Raw genomic sequence first — 20,646 nt, 5'->3', positions numbered from 1 at the left:
CTCCCAAAGTGCTCGGATTACAGTTGTGAGCCACCGTGCCCAGACTAAGACTGAAATTTTTTAATGCTACTAAAATATATAACACATTTTTACTTTAATTATTGACACATGAGACACAGAACTGCCTTTCTCCTTTTTTCTTTTTAAAAAATCATGGGCCAGGTGCAGTGGCTCATACCCATAATCCCAGCACTTTGGAAGGCCGAGGGGGGGGAAATCACTTGAGGTTAGGAGTTCGAGACCAGCCTGACTGACAATGTGAAACCCATCTCTACTAAAAATACAAATATTAGCCAGGCATGGTGGCACACATCTGTAATCCCAGCTACTCAGGAGGCTGAGGCAGAAGAATCACTTGAACTCAGGAGGTGGAGGTTGCAGTGAGCTGGGATCATACCACTACACTCCAGCCTGGATGACAGAGTAAGACTCTGTCTCAAAAAAATTAAAATTAAAAAAAATTGTAATCATTATTTTTGTTTTGTTTTTACGAATTGCCTTTCAGAAGCTAAGGAATAGATTATTTATAACTCATTTGCCCAAGAATAATACTTTTTGCAGGAGGTGGGGAGAATGCTGAATATTTTGGACTGTGTTTCCACAAGCAAATATATATGTACTGTTATTTTAAGATGAAGGAGGGAAGAAAGAGAGAGATGATGTACTTTAAAGCAGAGCAATGCTTTCTGGCCTGTTTGGTTGGTTATAAACCAAAAAGAGGCTGACAGGATGGAAACCTTGACACCACCTTCACTTCCAACAGGGTAGTGGGGAGCTGCCAGGGAGCACAGTTCCAAGACAAATAATAGCTGTAGTCATGCAGACCTTGTTTTTCTTCAACTAAGATCTTTTTCCACAGAAGCTCTAAACACTGTGAACCTACCAGGGCTCGAGCTGAATGACTCAAGCCTCACAGCCACGTCAACAAGTTGTCACCTGGATGCCTAAAGTGGTCTAGTGCCTGTTAATGGCTGTGGGGAATCCAGCTGTTCATATTCTCTCCCTTCCCCCACTCTCTTTCTCTTTCTCTCTCTCTCTCTTATTATTCTTTGTAAAGTTAATATCCCCAAATTTAATTTTAATTAAATTTTAAAAATATAATTCTACCTCCCTATCTCCTAACCACCCAAAAAACCCCATTAGCACAATAAAAGACAAAAGTTAATAAAAAGGGGGAAAGGCAAAATTATGAATTAAATAAGTTCAGACAAAGAAAAGAAAAAAGCTATAGGAACTGGATACAAAATTTGCGCTAAGATTCCTAGCAGCCAAAGCAAAAGAGGGAACTTACTGGAAAATTTAGCTATTTTTGTCATATAAAAATGAAGCACAAATAAATATAAATGAGTTAAAGGGGAGTTATTTCCAAAAATGAAGCACAGTGCTTCTTATTAGAAGAGGCAAACTTTTCCTACCCATAATCTCTGAGTGCTTTTGTTTTGCTTTTAACATCCTTGTAAGGGTTACACAATACAACATAATCTACAACGCCCTCAATAGCAGGTTTATTTTCTTTTAAGGTTATTCCTTCTGGCAGCCTCGTTTATAGATCTATTTTTGGCAACCTGAAGTTTTGCTATCCATTTCCACCACCGGTTTGCTTCCCACATCTGTTAGTCCTGGGTCTAATCAGAAGCTTGACGAGATGTACGTCTATGGGAAAGGAATGGATGTGACGCACATGGAGCTGAGGTAGAACTAGAGAAGAGACAGCTAGGGGAATGGTAGCAATAATCGGTGACTGGTGTCAGTGAGAAACAGATAACGGTGGCTAAGATACCAAAATAAATTTGGAATATCTTGATTCCTCCTCTTAAAGCATTAGAGATAGGACTTACAGCCACTCCTCCAACTATATCTCCTCCCACCCATTCCTCTGCTCGCTGGGCTCCACCATGCTGCCCTCCTTGCTATTCGGACATCACTTCAAGCTCTCTTAGTGCACGGCCTAAAATACCTGTTTTTCCCTCTGCCTGGCAGGCTCTTCCCCCAGCACTTTGTACAGATGGCTCCTATCTCCCACTCAGGTTTCTGCTCAACTTCCATCTCCTCAGAGAGGCTATCCTAACTGACCTTCCTCACTGGCATGTCCCCAACTCGCCACCATCGCTGCCATTCTGATTCCACTTATCCTACTTTGTTTCTCCTCAGAACACTTATCACCACCTGCAGAGATATTATTTACTTGTTGACTGTCTCCTTTACTGTCTCCTTTACTTCATGAGGGGAAGAACTCTGTTTTGTCCACTGTTCTATCCCTCATGCCTACATTAGTGCCACATGCAGAGCAGATGTGCAATAAATATTTGTTGGGTGGATGGAAAAATCTATTTGCACATGCAAATCAAGATACTCAACTTTGCATACAAGTGTGAAAGCTCTCAAAGAGAGTGATGTGTTCAAAGTATGGTGGGTCATTTTACAGAATCCATCATGAAGAAACGTATGGTTCAGCACATTCTGAGGGCAAAATGTACCATGAGCTGAAAGTCTTCACACACATGACCTGGCATATGGAGACTGAGCACATTTGAATAATGAGAGAATAATGAGAGAAAATGTTTTTAAAATGTTAAAATCTCACCTTAAATAGGTAGAAATAAACTTGTTTGGTATCTGCATCTTCTTCCTTGTGGACACAGGTAAAGAGATATTCCACATCCAATACTATTCCCAGGAGTCTGTTCATTTCTTCCTCTGACACATTCTCCAGGTGGGAAACATGAGCAGCTTATGATAAGATCAGAGAAACATATATAAGAACTCAATTGGAAACCAAACATTCCCTATTTTAAAATAGAAGGTTCTCTCTCATCAATCTTACCATCAATCCTTTAAGCTCATTGGGAATAAAAGAAAATTTCTGAACTCCTGTAGGACTGAAGTCTTCTCAGAAAATCTACCTATAATTAAGAGACTACCATGTTCCTGAGCCTTAGTCTCCTCTTCCAACATTAAAAATGGGCTGGTGACTAATGTATGCAAATAATGCACATTTTAAGAACCAGTACTGGTAGCATCAAGACTAGTCCTGATAGGATCAAGTTCTTAGGTTTCCATAAAAGCAAATTCTCTACCATGTCAAGAGGGTTCTCTATGGTCCTAGTCATGAATGCAGGATTTGTAAGTTGGTGGTTCAGAGATGCAGAAAACCAAGCTCCCTAAAGGTGTAGCTCTAAGTCCTATGAAGAGCTCATTCACCAAAGAATATCATGATAGTGTAAAGACTGAAGGCCTTTTTCTTCAGCCTTTCTGATTGAGACACACTGAAACCTCACTGTCTGCTGCAAAGTCCCCATGGCCTATTTTAGCTTGAGATTCAACATCTTCCATGATCCAACTGCAAACCCACTTTTGCATCTTTGTTCTGTTGTATTACTATAGTTTTGTGACCTATCCATTGACCCTCTCTTCACTCATCCTTTTGTAATCTCTTCTACTCAAATACAGTCCATCTTTTAAGGTTATTGCATTTAATCCCCAACCCCATGTAGTCGGCATTAGTAATTCCATTTTACAATTGAGGAAACTAAGGCTCTGATATGGTTTGGATCTGTGTCCCCACCCAAAAGTCGTCTCGAATTGCAATCCCCACATGTCAAGGGAGGGACCTGGTGGGAAGTGATTGGATCATGGAGGCAGTTTCCCCCATGCTCTTCTCATGATAGTGAGTGCTCATGAGATCTGATGTTCAAAAGTGTTCGACAAGTCCCTCCTTGCTCACTCGCTCTCTCTCTCCTGCAGCCATGTAGGACTTGCCTTCCTTCCCCTTCCCCTTCCACCATGATTGTAAGATTCCTGAGGCCTCCCCAGCCATGCAGAACTGTGAGTCAATTAAACCTCCTTTCTTTATGAATTATCCAGCCTCAGGTAGTTCTTTATAGCTGTGTGAAAATGAACTAATACAGTCTCAGACAGACTAAATATTGTTTCACCAAATGTCACTCAGCCAACAAGGCAGAGCTAGGGTTTGAAACTGAAAAAGATTTGACCCAAATTCTAAAGCACCTACAAACATACTTTTGTTGATTAAATGATTCACTTCAAGTCCCTTTTCACTTGAAAAAGGATCTCTAGATAAACCATCTAATAATCACCCACTTGCCCAGGAACTCCTCTGGGCTGGAATCATGTCTTTTATTTCTGTTATCCCCAACATCTATTACTATGTTTGCCACATAACAGGAGGCAGCACTTCAAGAATGATCCTCTTAGGTATAGCTCTGAGTGTACTGGCCTAAAAATGCTTGAACATTAAAGTGCTTGAAATGATTTTTAAAGAAAGATTAATACGTTTAAAAAAGTGATAGATTTTTCCTCGTTCTTTTAAAGGGAGATGAAACTAAAGGCTATTGAGGAATATCTGGTAGGTGGTGGACATGGGTCAGTCTACTTTGGAGACCATGATGTGCTCACCATTGAGCCACAATGCTGAGTCAGAAGCCTGGGATAGAGGATACTACTAATATCCACTTATATATCCCTCCTCCTTACCACAACTCCTGGTTTCCAACTACCAGCAGCTCCATTTGGCCTAACGGCTTTTCTTATCACCATAACCTACTCTGCCACCTAGATACCCCTCAAGAGCAGCTCTTAGCCAAAGACTAAAGAAGTTAGGGTATAAATACTCATTTCCTCACTCTTCAGATGGAATAACTCTGAGGTAAGTGTTCTACACCAGCTCCCAATTTTTCCCCCACAGAATTAAGTACCAGTTGCCCACAGTGAGAGCTGGCTTAGTAATTCACTATTTATTGGCCACCGTTTCCTCTTTATTTCACTTTTCACTCTCCTACTCTTATCCCAAATAAACTACCTACACTCAAATCCTTGTCTCACAGTCTGCTTCTTGGGGAGCTCAAACTAAGATATCTAAACAAACGCATTTTCAGAAAGTTAAGAGGATTAAATACCAAGGAGTAGGGGATCCTGAAGGAGCAGGAGTAGCTATGTTTACGTCAGACAAAATGGACTTTATGTCAAAAACTGGCTGGGCGTGGTGGCTCATGCCTGTAATCCCAGCACTTTGGGAGGCCAAGGCAGTCAAACCACGAGGTCAGGAGTTCGAGACCACCCTGTCCGATATGGTGAAACCCCATCTCTGCTAAAAATACAAAAATTAGCTGGGCACGGTGGTGCGTGCCTGTAGTCCTAGCTACTCAGGAGGCAGAGGCAGGAGAATTGCTTGAACCCGGGAAGCAGAGATTGCAGTGAGCCGACATCACACCACTGCACTCCAGCCTGGCGACACAGGGAGACTCCATCTCAAAAAAAAAAAAAAAAAGAAAACTATACAGAGAGACCAAAAGGATCAATTCATCAAGGGGATATAACAATTGTAAATATATATGTACCTAATGTTACAGCACCTAATGTTTGCTGTAAATATATAAAATATATAATATAATATAAAGCAAACATTAATAAATCTGATCTGGGCACAGCAGCTCATGTCTGTAATCCCAGCACTTTAGGAGGACAAGGTGGGTGGATCACTTGAAGTCAGGAGTTTGAGACCAGTGGGGCCAGCATGGTGAAACCTCGTCTCTACTAAAAATACAAAAAATTAGCTGGATGTGGTGGCACATGCTTGTAATCCCAGCTACCTGGGAGGCTGACGGGAGAGGATCACTTGAACCTGGGAGTTGGAGGCTGCAGTGAACCTAGAAAATGCCACTGCACTCCAGCGTGGGCAATGGAGCAACACTCAAAAACAAATAAATAAATAAATAAATAAAGATCTGAAAGGATAGAATGGAATACAATAATAGTAGGAGACTTTGATATTACACTTTCAACAATGGATAAATCATTTACACAGAAAATCAATGACAAAGCACTGGGCTTGAACTATACTTTAAAGAAAATGGACCTAACAGACATATATAAAACATTCCATCCGGCCGGGCGCGGTGGCTCAAGCCTGTAATCCCAGCACTTTGGGAGGCCGAGGTGGGCGGATCACGCAGGTCAGGAGATCGACCCATCCTGGCTAACATGGTGAAACCCCGCTCTACTAAAAATACAAAAACTAGCCGGGCGTGGGTGGCGGCTCTCTGTAGTCCCAGCTACCGGGAGGCTGAGGCAGGAGAATGGCCTGAACCTGGGAGGCGGAGCTTGCAGTGAGCCGCAGACGCCCACTGCACTCCAGCCTGGGTGACACAGCGCCAGACCCGCCTCAAAATTCCATCCAATAAGAGTAGAATATGCATTCTTCTGAAGTGCACATGAAATTTCTCTAGGACAGATCAGATGATAGGCCATAAAACAAGTCTTAACAACTTTTAAAAGACTGAAATCATACCAAGTGTCTATTCCAACCACACCGGTAGGAAACTATCAGATTGGTGCAAAATAATTGCATTTTTGCAATTCCTTTCAATGGCAAAAACCGCAATTATTTTGGACCAACCTATATAAATCATTAACAGGAGGAATTTTGGAAAATTTACAAATAGGTGGAAATTAAACAGCATGCTCCTGAACAACCAGTGGGTCAGAGAAGAACTTAAAAGAGAAATTTAAAAATATCTTAAGACAAACAGAAGTGGAAATACAACATACCAAAACTTACAAAATGGAGCAAAAGCAGTTCAAAGAAAGAAGCTTACGGCAATAAATGCCTACATTAAAAAAGGAAAAAGATCTCAAATAAGCAACCTAATGTTACACCTCAAAGAACTAGAAAAAGAAGAACTAAAGTCCAAAGTTAGTAGAAAGAGTAAACAAAAAAGATCAGAGCAGAAATAAATGGAAACAAGAAAAACAATAGAAAAGATCAACAAAACTAAAAGCTGGTTCTTTGAAAAGACTAAAAAATGGACAAACTTTTAGCTGGACTACAAAAGAAAAAAAAGAGAAGACTCAAAATAAGAAATGAAAAGAAGACATTATAACAGATACCACAGAAATACAAAGGATTATAAGAGATTATGATGAACAATTATGTCAATAGATTGGATAATCTAAAAGAAATGGATAAATTCCTGGAAATGTACAACCTACCACAACTAAATCATGAAAATATAGAAAATCTGAACAAACTAATAACAGGAAAGGAGACTGAATCAGTAATTAAATAAAAAAATCTTTCATCATGGAAAAACCCAGAACCTGATGGCTTCAAGGCTGAATTCTACCAGACACTTTAAAAAAAACTAACACTACTTCTCAAACTCTTCAAAAAGCCCAAGTGCAGTGGCTCATGCCTATAATCCCAGCACTTCAGGAGGCTGAGGTAGGAGAAATGTTTAAGCCTAGGAGTTCAAGACCAGCCTGCATAACATAGTTAGACCCTGTTTCTACAAAAAATAAAAACAAATAAAGATTAGGCAGGTGTGATGTCACATGCTTGTAGTCCCAGCTACTCAAGAGGCTGAGGTGGGAGGATCTCTTGAACCCACAAGATCAAGGTTGCAGTGACCCATGCTTGTACCACTATACTCCAGCCTGAATGACAAAGTGAAACTCTTAAAAAAAAAAAAAAAAAAAAAAAAAAACTTCAAAAAATTGAAGAGGGATGCATATTTCCAAACTCACTTTAAAAGGTCAGCATTATACTGATACCAAAGCCAGACAAGGACACTACAAGAAAAGAATATTACAGGCCAATATCCCTGATGAACATGGATACAAAAATCTTCAACAGAAAACCAGCAATCTCAATTCAACAGCAGATTAAAAGAATCCTTCACCACGAGCAAGAGGAATTAATCCCAGGATGGTTCCGCAATAAATTGATACAGCACATTAACAGAATGAAGGAGAAAAATCATATGGTAATCTAAAGATACAGAAAAAGCATTTGATTGGCCGGGCGCGGTGGCTCAAGCCTGTAATCCCAGCACTTTGGGAGGCCGAGACGGGCGGATCACGAGGTCAGGAGATCGAGACCATCCTGGCTAACATGGTGAAACCCCGTCTCTACTAAAAAATACAAAAAACTAGCCGGGCGCGGTGGCGGGCGCCTGTAGTCCCAGCTACTCGGGAGGCTGAGGCAGGAGAATGGCGTGAACCCGGGAGGTGGAGCTTGCAGTGAGCTGAGATCCGGCCACTGTACTCCAGCCTGGGCACCAGAGCTAGAAATTCAACAGCAGATAAAAAAAAAAAAAAAAAAAAGAAAAAGCATTTGACAAAATTCAACATCCTTTCATGATAAAAACTCTCAACAAATTAGGCATAGAGGGAACATGCTGTACCTCAACCCAAAAAGGCCATATGTGACAAACCCACAATTAACATCACACTCAATGGTGAGAAGCTGAAAGCTTTTCCTCTAAGATTAAGAACAGGACAAAGATACCCACTCTTGCCACTTCTATTCCACATAGTATTGGAAGTCCTAGCCAAAGCAATTAAGCAAGAAAAAGAAATGAAAAGTATCTAAATCAAAGAGGAAGAAGTTAAATTGTCTCTGCAGATAACATAGTTTTATAAACAGAAAACCCTAAAGACTCCATCAAAAAACTTTTAAAACTAATAAACAAACTCAGTAAAGTTGCAGGATACAAAATCAACACACAAAGACCAGTACTATTTTTTTTTTGTTTTTTGTTTTTTTTTTTCTTAATAGAGATGGAGTCTCACGATGTTGCCCAAGCTGGTCTTCTCAAATCCTGGGCTCAAGCAGTCCTTCCACCTCAGCCTCCTAAAGCATTGGGATTACAGGCAAGAGTAACCATGCCCAGCCATGTTTCTGTATACTAACAACAAACTATCAAAACAAAACAAAAAATCAAGAAAACAATCTCATTTATAATAGCATCAAAAACAGTTAAGCATCAAAAACAGTTAAATACCTAGGAATAAATTTAACCAAGGAGGTGAAAGATATGTACAGTGCAAACTAAAAAACACTGATAAAAGAAAGTAGGCCGGGCGCAGTGGCTCACACCTGTAGTCCCAGCACTTTAGGAAGCTGAGGCAAGTGGATCACGAGGTCAGGAGTTCAAGACCAGCCTGGCTAACATGGTGAAACCCCATCTCCACTAAAGATTAAAAAAATTAGCCGGGTGTGGTGGTACATGCCTGTAATCCCAGCTACTCAGGAGGCTGAGGCAGGAGAATCACTTGAACCTGGGAGGCAGAGGTTGCAGTGAGCTGAGATTGTGCCATTGCACTCCTGCCTGGGTGACAGGGCAAGACTCCATCTCCAAAAAAAAAAAGTGAAGAAGACACCAATAAGTGATAAGATATCTTTTATGTTCACAGGTTGGAAGAATTAATACTGTTAAAATGTCCATAACACCCAAAGCAATCTACAGATTCAGTGCAATCCCCATCAAAATTCCAATGACAGTTTTCACAGAAATAGAAAAAATAATCCTAAAATCTGTACAAAACCACATAAGACTCCAAATAGCCAAAGCAATCTTGAGCAAAAAGAACAAAGGCAGGGTCATCACACTACACTTGATTTCAAAATCCCCTATAAAGCTATCACAATCAAAACAAAATGGTACCAACATAAAAAACAAATACATAGACCAACTGAACAGAATGGACAGCCCAGAAATCCATCCATTTATAGTCGACTGATTTTCAACAAAGATGCCAAGGGGAAGGGACAGTCTCTTCAAAAAATGCTGTTGGGACAACAGGATATCCACATGCAAAAAAATGAAATTAGACCCTTATCCCAAACCATATACAAAAACCTACTCAAAATGGACTAAAGACTTAAATGTAGACCTGAAACTGTAAAACTACTAGAAGGAAACATAGGAAAAAGCTTCTTGACATTGGTCTTGGCAAAGATTTTTTGAATATGATCAAAAAGCACAGGCAACAAAACAAAAACAGACAAACTGGACTGCATCAAACTAAAAAGCTTCTATATAGCAAAAGAAACAACAGAGTAAAGAAATAACCTATGGAATGGGAGAGAACATTTTCAAACCATATATTTGATAAGAGGCTAATATCCAAAATATATAAGGAACTTATACAACTCAATGGTAAGAAAACAACCCAATTTTAAAATGTGCAAAGGATATGAATAGACATTTCTCAAAAGAAGACATACAAATGGCCAACAGGTATATACGGAAAAATGTTCAACATCACTAATCAGAGAAATGCAAATTAAAATCACAATGAGATATCACTTCATGCTCAGGATAGCTATTATCAAAAAGATGAAAGATGAGTGTTGGCAAGAATGTGGGAAAAATGAACCCTTGCACACTGTTGGTGGGAATGTAAATTAGTACAGCCAGTATGGTAAACCATATGGATATGTCTCAAAAAAATCCAAGAGAACTATGATATGACCCGACCCAGCAATTCCACTTCTGGATATATATCCAAAGAAAAGGAAATCGGTATGTCAAAAAGACATCTGCATTCCCATATTTGCTGCAGCATTATTCACAACAGCCAAAATATAGAATTTACCTAAGTGTCCACCCCAACAGATGAATGGGTAAAGAGAATGTACTATATTAACACAATCGAATACTATTCAGCCTTAAAAACTAAGGAAACGGCCAGGCATAGTGGCTCGCACCTGTAATCCTAGCACTTTGGAAGGCTGAAGCAGGAGGATTGCTTGATCCCAGTTCAAGACCAGCCTTGGTAAGATGGCAAGACCCTGTCTCTACAAAAAAAAAAAAAAGTTTTTTTAATTAGCTAGGTATGGTGGCTCGGATCTGTAGTCCCAGTTACTTAGCAACCTAAGGCAAGAGGATCCCTTGAGCCTAGGAGTTTGAGGCTACAGTGAACTATGATTGCACCACTGCATTCTGGCCTGGACAACAAAGTGAGAGCCTGTCTTAATGCTAAGTGAAATAAGCCAGGCACAGAAAGACAAATACTACATGATCTCACTTATATGTAGAATCTTAAAAAGTCAAACTCAGAGAAGCAGAAAGTAAAATGATGGTTACCAGGGACTTGGAATGTGGGGTACGGGTAGAGATGTTGGTCAAAGAGTACAAAGTTTCATTGACACAGAAGTTCCGGAGATCAATTGTATGGCATGGTGACTATAGTTAATAATAATGCATTGTAATTATATAATTGAAAATCGCCAACAGAATCAATTTTAAATATTTTCACCACAAAAATTAAAAGTATGTGAGTTGAGAGATATGCTAATTAGCCTGATTTAATCATTTTACAATGTATATATCTCAAAATATCACATCATACACAATAAATATATACATTTTTGTTAATTAAACTTTAATAAAGCTCAAAAAATTAAATTATTTTCTCATTTTAATTAACATATAATTGTACATATTTATGAGGTACCCAGCAATATTTTGATACATTTAATATATAGTGATCAGATCAGTATAATTAGCATATTCAAAATCTCAAACATTTATCATTTCTTTATGTTGGAAACACTCAATATCATCCATCTAGATATCTGAAACTAGATATTATTGTTAACCATAACCATAGTCATCTTACAGTGGCATAGAACACTAGAACTTATTATTCCTATCGAGCTGTAATTTTGTACCCTTTAAAAAATCTCAGGAGGGCACGGTGGCTCACGCCTGTAATCCCAGCACTTTGGGAGGCCCAGGCAGGTGGACCACGAGGTCAGGAGTTCAAGACCAGCCTGGCAACATGGTGAAACCCCATCTCTACCCAAAATACAAAAATTAGCCAGGTGTGGTGGCACGCGCCTGTCATCCCAGCTACTTGAGAGGCTGAGGCAGGAGAATGATTTGAATCTGGGAGGTGGAGGTTGTGGTGAGCCGAGATTGTGCCACTGCACTCCAGCTTGGGCGACAGAGTGAGATTCCGTCTCAAAAAAACAAAACAAAACAAAACAACCTCTATTTGTTTTTAAATAACACAAATGTCCTAGAGGAAGACAGATTAAAGGGGTTAAAATTAGAGTGGTAGAGGCCACTCATCTTTCATTCCTCTCTAATACAGAAAAGTAATTGAAAGGAAGAGTGATGGGCCCGCGATGATAAACATGCATGGGTGTGCACCCCAATACAGCATTTTTGGGGGGTGGGGCGGTGTTGAGACAAGGTCTCCCTTGGTCACCCAGGTTGGAGTGCAATGGTGTGATCTCGGCTCACTGCAGCCTCGACCTCCTGAGCTTAAGTGATCCTCCCACCTCAGCCTTCCAAGTGACTGGTACTATAGGCATGCACCACCATACCTGGCTAATTTTTTTTGTATTTTCTGTTGGCACAAAGTTTCACCATATTGCCCAGGCTAGTCTTGAACTCCTGCCCAGGATACTCCTGTCTCGGATTCCCAAAGTACTGCAATTACAGGTGTAAGCCACCATGCCCAGCCTCCAATACAGCTTGTTTTTCTTTCTTTCTTTCTTTTTTAATATTTATTTATTTATTTATTTAGAGAGAGGGTTTCACTCTGTCACCCAGGCTGGATTGTAGTAGCACAATTATGGCTGACTACAGCCTCAACTTTTCTGGGCTCAGGTAATCCTCCCACCTTAGTCTCCCAAATAACTGGGACTACAGGTACATACCACCATGCCCAGCTAGTTTTTATATTCTTACGTAGAGATGAGGTTTCACCATGTTGTCCAGGTTGGTCTCGAACTTCTGAGCTCAAGGGATCCATCCACTTTGGCCTCCCAAAGTGCTGAGATTATGGGTGTGAGCCACTGTGCCCAGCTCAAAACAGCATTTTTAAAAGGTAAGACGAGGGGAGGTAATCTTTATAATCTGTCTGACTTCAGCAGTGTTGAATAAAATGTCAACACCATATTATTGCATTATCAAATAGAAAAAGAATAATCAATTACATTGGCTAGCATGGCAAAACCCTGTCTCTACTAAAAACACAAAAATTAGCCAGGTGTGGTGGCGCATGCCTGTAGTCCCAGCTATTTGGGAGGCTGAGGCAGGAGAATCACTTGAACCCGGGAGGCGGAGACTGCAGTGAGCCAAAATTGCACCACTGCATTCAAGCCTGGGAGACAGCAAGACTCTGTCCCCTACACAAAAAAGAAAGAAAGAAAAGAAAGAAAAGAAAAGAAAAGAAAAGAAAAGAAAAGAAAAGAAAAGAAAAGAGAAGAGAGAAAGAAAGAAAAGAAAAGAAAGAAAGAAAGAAAGAAAGAAAGAAAGAAAGAAAGAAAGAAAGAAAGAAAGAAAGAAAGAGAAAGAAAGAAAAGAAAAATTATGTGTGTGTGTAAACACAAAAATTAATGTTTAAATATACTATTTTCTATTTGGCTATACAATACATTGCCTCATCACTTTCTAAAAGATACCCACAATCAGACTTCATTTTAGGTAGAAAATTTGCTAGGTCATCTTTTTCTTAAGACTGCAAAATTTTCCTTGAGGTCAGTCTGAAGCCTTTGGGAAACAGGCCTCATTCTGAAGACAACTAGGTCAACATTTTTATGTCAGTCATTTACAGAAATAATTTTATTTAGGACTATTTTTGTCTCATAAACTTTTTTTAAATTAACAGACATAGAGACGGAGTCTCACTATGTTGCCCAGGCTAGTCTCAAACTCCTGGGCTCAAGCAGTCCTCCCACCTTGGCCTCCCAAAGTGCTAGGATTACAGGGGTGAGCCTCTGCATCTGGCCTGTCTTATAAACTTCTAATCTCTTTTTGTGCTAAGCTATGAAAGCAATCAGTATACAGTATCAAGTAAGTTCCTTCAGATGTTCCATAATATGAAACCATCTAAGGTGCTAACACAGAGTAGATTTAACTCATGGAAGTACATGCCATAATTTACTTTTGAAATAGTAACTTACTTTTTTAAAGCCACAAAACACTTTAACAAAATAAAGTACTAATCAGAATTAGGAGTTGCTCTGGATGAAACAGAGCGGAAAGCTTCTATTTTCAGAAGGCTCAGGAACCCATCCCGTTCCCTTGTTGGGATTCTGCAGTTTTAAAACCACTGTCTAGAACCAACTTTTTGCATATTTTGAAGAACAGACCTCATGAAAATTAAAATGCTTAAGTGAGACCTGAGGAGGCTCGTTTCCCTCTGACTCTGCCCATAATGAAATGTGTTTGTGGTTTTGTGATTTTTTTTGCATTTCTTTATTATTTATTTATTACCATAATACAATGAGTGATCTCTCCTCAGAGCTCTGTGTGAAACCCAAAGTAGAAAGGAATAGGGAGGTGGAGATGGGGGAAAATGTAAATAAAGCAGCAACAGTTTCCCAGAAGAGAAGAAAGGCGCTACTGTACAAAGAGTGAGTAACTTTCACAGCAGAAGAGGATATCTCTTCCTCTGAGAGTGAAATAAACATAGGTCTGGGGTGGTAGCGGGTACACTGAGGCAGGAGGGTATTGTATGAGAAAGGTTAAGCTTCCTAGAATAAACAATGAGGTGGAGGAAGATCAAATGAAAGTAGATGGAGTGGACAGTCTGCTGGAGAAGGGGGGGAAAAAGGTCCAGACAAGTTGCTATCAAAGAGAAGCTTCCCGTAATAAGAACGCCAGACAAGAACAGCTGTGACTACACTATATAAATACATAGTTGTCTAAATGTGCTGACTTCTCAGACCCTCCAATGTAGCCCCTCTCCAAGGAGGCCAACTGGAGATCTCTTTCGACCAAAAATCCTTTTCAGTTCTCACCTAACTCAGTCTCTGAGGAACTAGCACTGAGCTTTCTGTTCTCAACACATACACATCACCAGCTAATCTCTTCTCCAGCTCCAATGTTCCCCAAACCCCACCTTCCATCCTCCCTGTCCCAACAAAATAGGTGCACCACCATCACGGAAAATGACTCGAAGACTGAACTCCTCGTGGCCCTCCTCAAAATAGCAGCTACCTCTTGCTGGCCCTGTTTCTGCCAACAAGCCCATCATTCATTCCTTCAGTGTCCTTTACCTTCCACACATTACCAGCCACCAGACTCCGCTGAGCTTGCTCATTCTCTTTCAGAGACACTGCATTCCCCCTTCCTACCTTTGTTCCACTGGAATGTCAAACCTACAATAATAAAATAGCCCCCCAGACTGCTCTCTCTGCTGCCAGGGTAGTCTTCCTAAAATACCACTTTCCTTAAACAACCCCATCTCTACCAAATCCAGAGACTACTCCTGGCTCTTTGGGGATGCTGACCAGAATTAGACTTGTTTAACCTATCTCTAGATTTACCAGTCACCTAATTAATCCCAACCCATGTCAACATCCAGGTGAACCCCACTCTAACTGCAAAGCTAAACTATTTACTATACTGACAATCAATTCATATTAAACCAAAAAGAGTCACTCATTATTAAAAGAAACCCTTCTCTTAATCTTTTATAAAGACGTTTTGATGCAAATAGGCTCCCTTCAATTATCTAAAAGTAAGTTTTCTTAAAAGAGACAGGCCTCTATTATTTATGAGTCTAGGAGCATATTAAAAACTCAAAAATAAAATAAAAATCTGTAAGCAACAATGCACAAATCTATAGCAGTCAACCTGCCGCAAAACTCAAGATATTAAGTCGCTGCTATTTAAAGCTCTGATGCATTGCTCCCTAATTTAACCTCCCTCAAGATGTGCATCAATGTACACTGTATCTGTAGTGAGAGAATATTCCTTTTTCCTATGCTTTGCCTACAGTGGAGAACCATCTTTGATAATTTAACCGGTCTTTTGAAAATTAATAAGCACCCCCCACTGTTTTGAGCTGCATTCAACGGAAAGAGCAGGGAGTTGTTTGTTTTTCATATTATGGGCCATTTGTATTTGATCTCCTGTGTACCGCCAATTTGAGTCCCTTCGCTTGGTTTTTTAGGATGTTAGTCTTTTTCTTACCACCTTGAATAAACCTTATGTACTAACTTTTAGTCTGCCATATTCATTGCAAATGTTTATGTATTTGGTGGGGAGGGGTTTGTTTGGTTTATTTGGTTTGGTTGTAGAGAAATGTTAATTTGTTTAGAAAGTCATATCTACATTTGGCAGTGCTTTAAGGTTTTGCTTGCAAAGGTTTTTTCTACATAACCAAAAAATAACAAAAAATGTATTTTTCCTAGCTCTTTAAAGAGTTTGTTTTAAAATTTAAAACATTCCTCCATCAAAATGTGAATGTTATAAAAGTCCAAAAATAAAATAAAAAAGCTAAGGAACTCCAGATTAAAGAAAACTAAAGGGACATGACAACTAAACAGATATGTGACTCTTGAGTGGATGCTTAATGGAAAATATAAAGAATATTTTTGGGTCAACAGATAAAATTAGAAAATAAAGAGTAGATTAGATAAAAGTATTATATTAACGTTAAATTTACTAAAGTTGGTAATTGAACTGAGGTTATTAACAGAAAACCTTGGCCAGGCGCGGTGGCTCACGTCTGTAATCCCAACACCCTGGGAGGCTGAGGTGGGCAGATCGTTTGAGGTCAGTAGTTCGAGACCAGCCTGGCCAATATGATGAAACCCCATCTCTACTAAAAATTTAAAAATTAGCCGGTCATGGTGGCAGACACCTGTAATCCCAGCTACCTGGGAGGCTGAGGCACAAGAATCATTTGAAACCAGGAGGTGGAGGTTGCAGTGAGCCAAGATCACACCACTGCACTCCAGCCTGAGCAGCAGAGTGAGACTCCATTTCCAAAATAGGAAACCTTATTAGGAACTGTATATTGAAATATTTAGGGGAGGAAGGGCTATGATATATAAGTAACTTATTCCCATATAGTTCCAGAAAAAACAATTTATACATAAAGACTCATATATATATTACATATATGAGACTCTCTATATACATTTATACATATATATATGAGCCAATAACAGCAAATAGAATAAAATGTTACTAATAGGTAAATCTAGGGAAAGGATTTATGGGATACTCTTCATTATTATTCTCATGACTTTTATGTAAATTTTTAATTATTTACAAATTAAAAGTTTTTTTACAATCTTTCCTCCACCTGAATTCGATCATTAAAGAATCCTGCTTTTACTTTAAATAGTCTTCCAAGAGTCTGATACAAAACATTGATATACACTAATTACCCAAGATTGACCAACCCTTGAGATGTGGCAAAGTTTATACCTTTTGGTGGGCCACAGTTCCCCCAGTGTCCACTTTGTGTGAAGGGCACAGGAAAGCAGACAGAAGGTGCAAGTGAGGGGATGAGGGGAGGCTTTGCCTTCTTTAGATCTCTCCAGAAGGGTGTACCTTGGCACCTCTCGGTGCTGTGTCAGACTTGCAAACACCCAGGGTGCCAGAGAGTGACCCGCCATATGACTGCTGCCAAGAATCACGGTGCAGCTGTCAACCTTGCTGAGAACAGGAAGCACACTGTCACTGTGTGCTGTGACCCTCACTAAGCTCTGGCTGGCTCCATGTATCACTGGCCTGCACTTCTCGTGAAGACAGCCAGCCAGTCCTCACATGCCCTGCAGTGTGAACAGGCAGCAGTTGGGCAGGCAGCTAACACGTCCCTGCTCCTCTGGACCAGAAGCAAATAACACAGTAGGATTTAAAGGCTGCTCAAATACATTTTTTGTTCATGGGAATTTGGCATTGAGGCTAGAAGAGGTAAAATTAATGACTGCAATAAAATCTGTCAAATTGACTAATGTGCAAAAAGGCTTATCATTTAAAAGTGGTTTCATTTTCTGTAATCTCAGATCTGGAATGGAAAAAAAAGAGAAGCCTAAGAGTAAGAGCCCATTAGATGACAGCAGTCCAGTAGAAATATAATGCAAGCCACATATGTAAATTTAAGTATTCCAGTAGCTGTGTTTAAAAAGATAAAAGAAATAGGTGAAATTCATTTAATAATACATTTTACTTAACCTAAAATATACCAAAGTACTATTCTTTCAATATCTATGCAATATTAAAAGTTACTATTTACATTCCTCTTGTTTTACTAACTCTTAAAAACCTGTGTACATTTCACACTTACAGCACAATTCAAACTAGTGAAACTGCAAGTGTTCAATAGCCACACAATGGCTAGTGGCTACTGTGTTGGACATAGTAGGTATAGATTATAAACTTTGAAAGCTCCTCTGCAAATAAATGCAACCAGCCCTCATTTTAGCATTATTGAATTCAATGATTATTTATCAACAAAAGAATAAGCATAAGTATGCTCAACGAACTAAATATATTATGAACTAGAGAAAAAGTCAACTCTTAATCACAGTTCAGTACATATTGGTATATAATTATAGTTATATAAGAAGGAACATTGCCATAGAGCTCTAAGAAGGCCTTTATTCTCTAGAGTTCTGTAGTCAAGCCTTGGAGGATAAGCAGAATTCCCTGGCAGAAAATGAAGGAAAGGCATTGCAGCTGGTGTGAGCTTCCAGATTCTAAGGCAGAAGGGGGAGAAAGTTCAAAGAACCTTTGGAGAACGTGGAGCAGCCTGATGGCCACAATGCAATGAAGATAACTGGAGAAAAGCTTTGAAAATAAAGAGACCTCAATGAACTGAACCTGCTTGCTCAACTACAGATCACTCTTCTCTCTGAGGATAATGGGAAGTTCAGAGGGGTTAAGCAGGAGAGTGTGATCACATTGTATCATCACTTTATGGGAAAGCCAGGTATGCAGGAATGGAAATAAGAACTCCAGAAGCTGCAGCAGACGCAGGCAAGGAATAATGAGGAAAAGCCTAAATTCAGCCAGCGCTAGAGGGAGGGACTTGAAGGGAGTATCAAACAGGACCTTCTTGACCAGAGGACGTCAGGGAGACGTTACTTATATAAAATGAGCAGATAAAATATTACCAGTATTATCCCCTTAACTCCTGCTGTGCCCGACCCACAGCTCCTGAAAACTCTGAAACCAGCATCTGAAAGGCTGCATTAGCCAACGGTGGACACCCAGCCAGAGGAATATGTTGGCTCAATTGAGAAGGCTGTGTCATTGTGCTAGCTGGGCCCCATGTTTCCATCCTTTGGCATCTGCACGGTACATATGTAAATGGGAACTGAGGGGGCGATTATATGGTACAAGTCTATGCAAATGTCATATGACCAAAGAAAATGTGTTCAGTCAAATGATCTGCCTAAATGATTTAAATATTTGAAATATCCATGAGAAAAATACTGGTATTTTCTTTATAATACTCAAGAAGTAAGCTCTAGTGTGATTGTTAAAGCTAACTCTTGACCTTCCTTAAAAAGCTCTGGGAGTCTCAGGCCGGGCGCAGTGGCTCACACCTATAATCCCAGCACTTTGGGAGGCCGAGGCAGGCGGATCACCTGAGATCAGGAGTTCAAGACCAGCCTGGTCAACACGATAAAACCCATCTCTACTAAAAGCACAAAAATTAGCCAGGTATGGTGGTGGGTTCCTGTAATCCCAGCTACTTAGGAGGCTGAGGCAGGAGAATAGCTTGAACCCGGGAGGCGGACGTTGCAGTGAGCTGAGATTGCACCAATGCACTCCAGCCTGGGTGACAGAGCCAGACTCTGTTGAAAAAAAAAAAAAGAAAAAGGCCAGGTGTGGTGGCTGACGCCTGTAATCCCAACCCTTTGGGAGGCCGAGGTGGGTGGATCGCCTGAGGTCAGGAGTTCGAGACCAGCGTGGCTAACATGGCAAAATCCCATCTCTACTAAAATAATAATAATAATAATAATTACAAAAATGAGCTGGGTGTGGTGGTGCAAGCCTGTAATCCCAGCTACTTGGGAAGCTGAGGCAGGAGAATTGCTTGAACCTGGGAGGTGGAAGTTGCAGTGAGCTGAGATCACGGAGATCGTGCCACTGCACTCCATCCTGGGCAACAGAGCGAGACTCCCTCTCAAAAAAAAAAGCTCTGGGAGTCTCTGAATCAATTCTGGTTGTAGGGTGAGGGGTCTGCCTAACTCGAAATTTTAAAAGTTAACAGAAAAGAAATTTCCTACTGTAAACAAGCAGGAAAGCAAGGAATCTATAGTGACAAAAAACAGTTTCCACTGCTGAACAGTCAGTGTGAATATATACACACACACACACACACACACACACACGTATCAGAGAAAGAAGATGAAGGGTGAGGTAGTTGTAATCCCAGCACTTTGGGAGGCCGAGGTGGGCAGATCGCTTGACCTCAGGATTTTGAGACCAGCCAGGCAATATAACAAAATCCGTCTCTACCAAAGATACAAAAAAAAAAAAAATATATTAGCTGGGCATGTTGCCACATGTCTGTGGTCCTAGCTACTCGAGAGGCTGAAGTGAAAGGATAGCTTGAGCCCAAGATGGGGAGGTTGCAGTAAGCTGAGATCGCGCCACTGCACACCAGCCCAGGCAGCAGAGAAAGAAAAAGGTGATGACGCTGAAAAATAATCAAAAAACTTCTACATAAACTAAAATACTATTACTAGACAAATTTAATAATCAGTCTGTTCTGAAACAGTTCAGAACAATGGACTCCAAAATAACAACAGAAATTCCAACCATGTTTTGATCACAAGGATTTGCTTCCTACTTTCCTGCTCATAAAAACAGGCTGCTTTTTTATTTTCTTATTTATTTATTTATTTATTTATTATTTATTTACTTTGAGACAGGGCCTCACTCTGTCACCCAGGTTGGAGAACAAGTGGTGCAATCTCGGTTCATTACAACCTCTGTCTCCCAGGTTCAGGCCATCCTCCCTCCCACTTTAGTCTCCCGAGTAGTGGGGACTACAGGCACTTGCCACTATGCCTGGCTAATTTTTGTATTTTTTGTAGAGATGGAGTTTCGCCATGTTGCCCAACCTGGTCTCGAA

The 20,646-nt window shown here is 40.1% G+C and overlaps 1 protein-coding gene across 3 annotated transcripts in view; it reads right to left on the bottom strand.

Annotated features, from left to right (window-relative positions):
- The window catches only part of KAT2B (lysine acetyltransferase 2B), a 117,145-nt gene that overhangs the window by 57,095 nt on the left and 39,404 nt on the right, over positions 1-20,646 (bottom strand). For all 3 annotated transcript variants that reach the window (XM_003895163.5, XM_021934909.2, XM_009201782.3), the window contains exon 3: positions 2,585-2,730. In XM_003895163.5, the coding sequence (XP_003895212.1) occupies positions 2,585-2,730 (146 nt within the window). The remainder of the gene's footprint in view (positions 1-2,584; positions 2,731-20,646) is intronic.

The sequence above is a fragment of the Papio anubis genome, chromosome 2 (genome assembly GCF_008728515.1).
Source record: "Papio anubis isolate 15944 chromosome 2, Panubis1.0, whole genome shotgun sequence".
In the NCBI taxonomy this organism is placed as follows: Eukaryota; Metazoa; Chordata; class Mammalia; order Primates; family Cercopithecidae; genus Papio; species Papio anubis.
The sequence above is the reverse complement of the archived record's forward strand: the minus strand, read 5'-3'. Positions and strand labels throughout refer to the sequence as shown.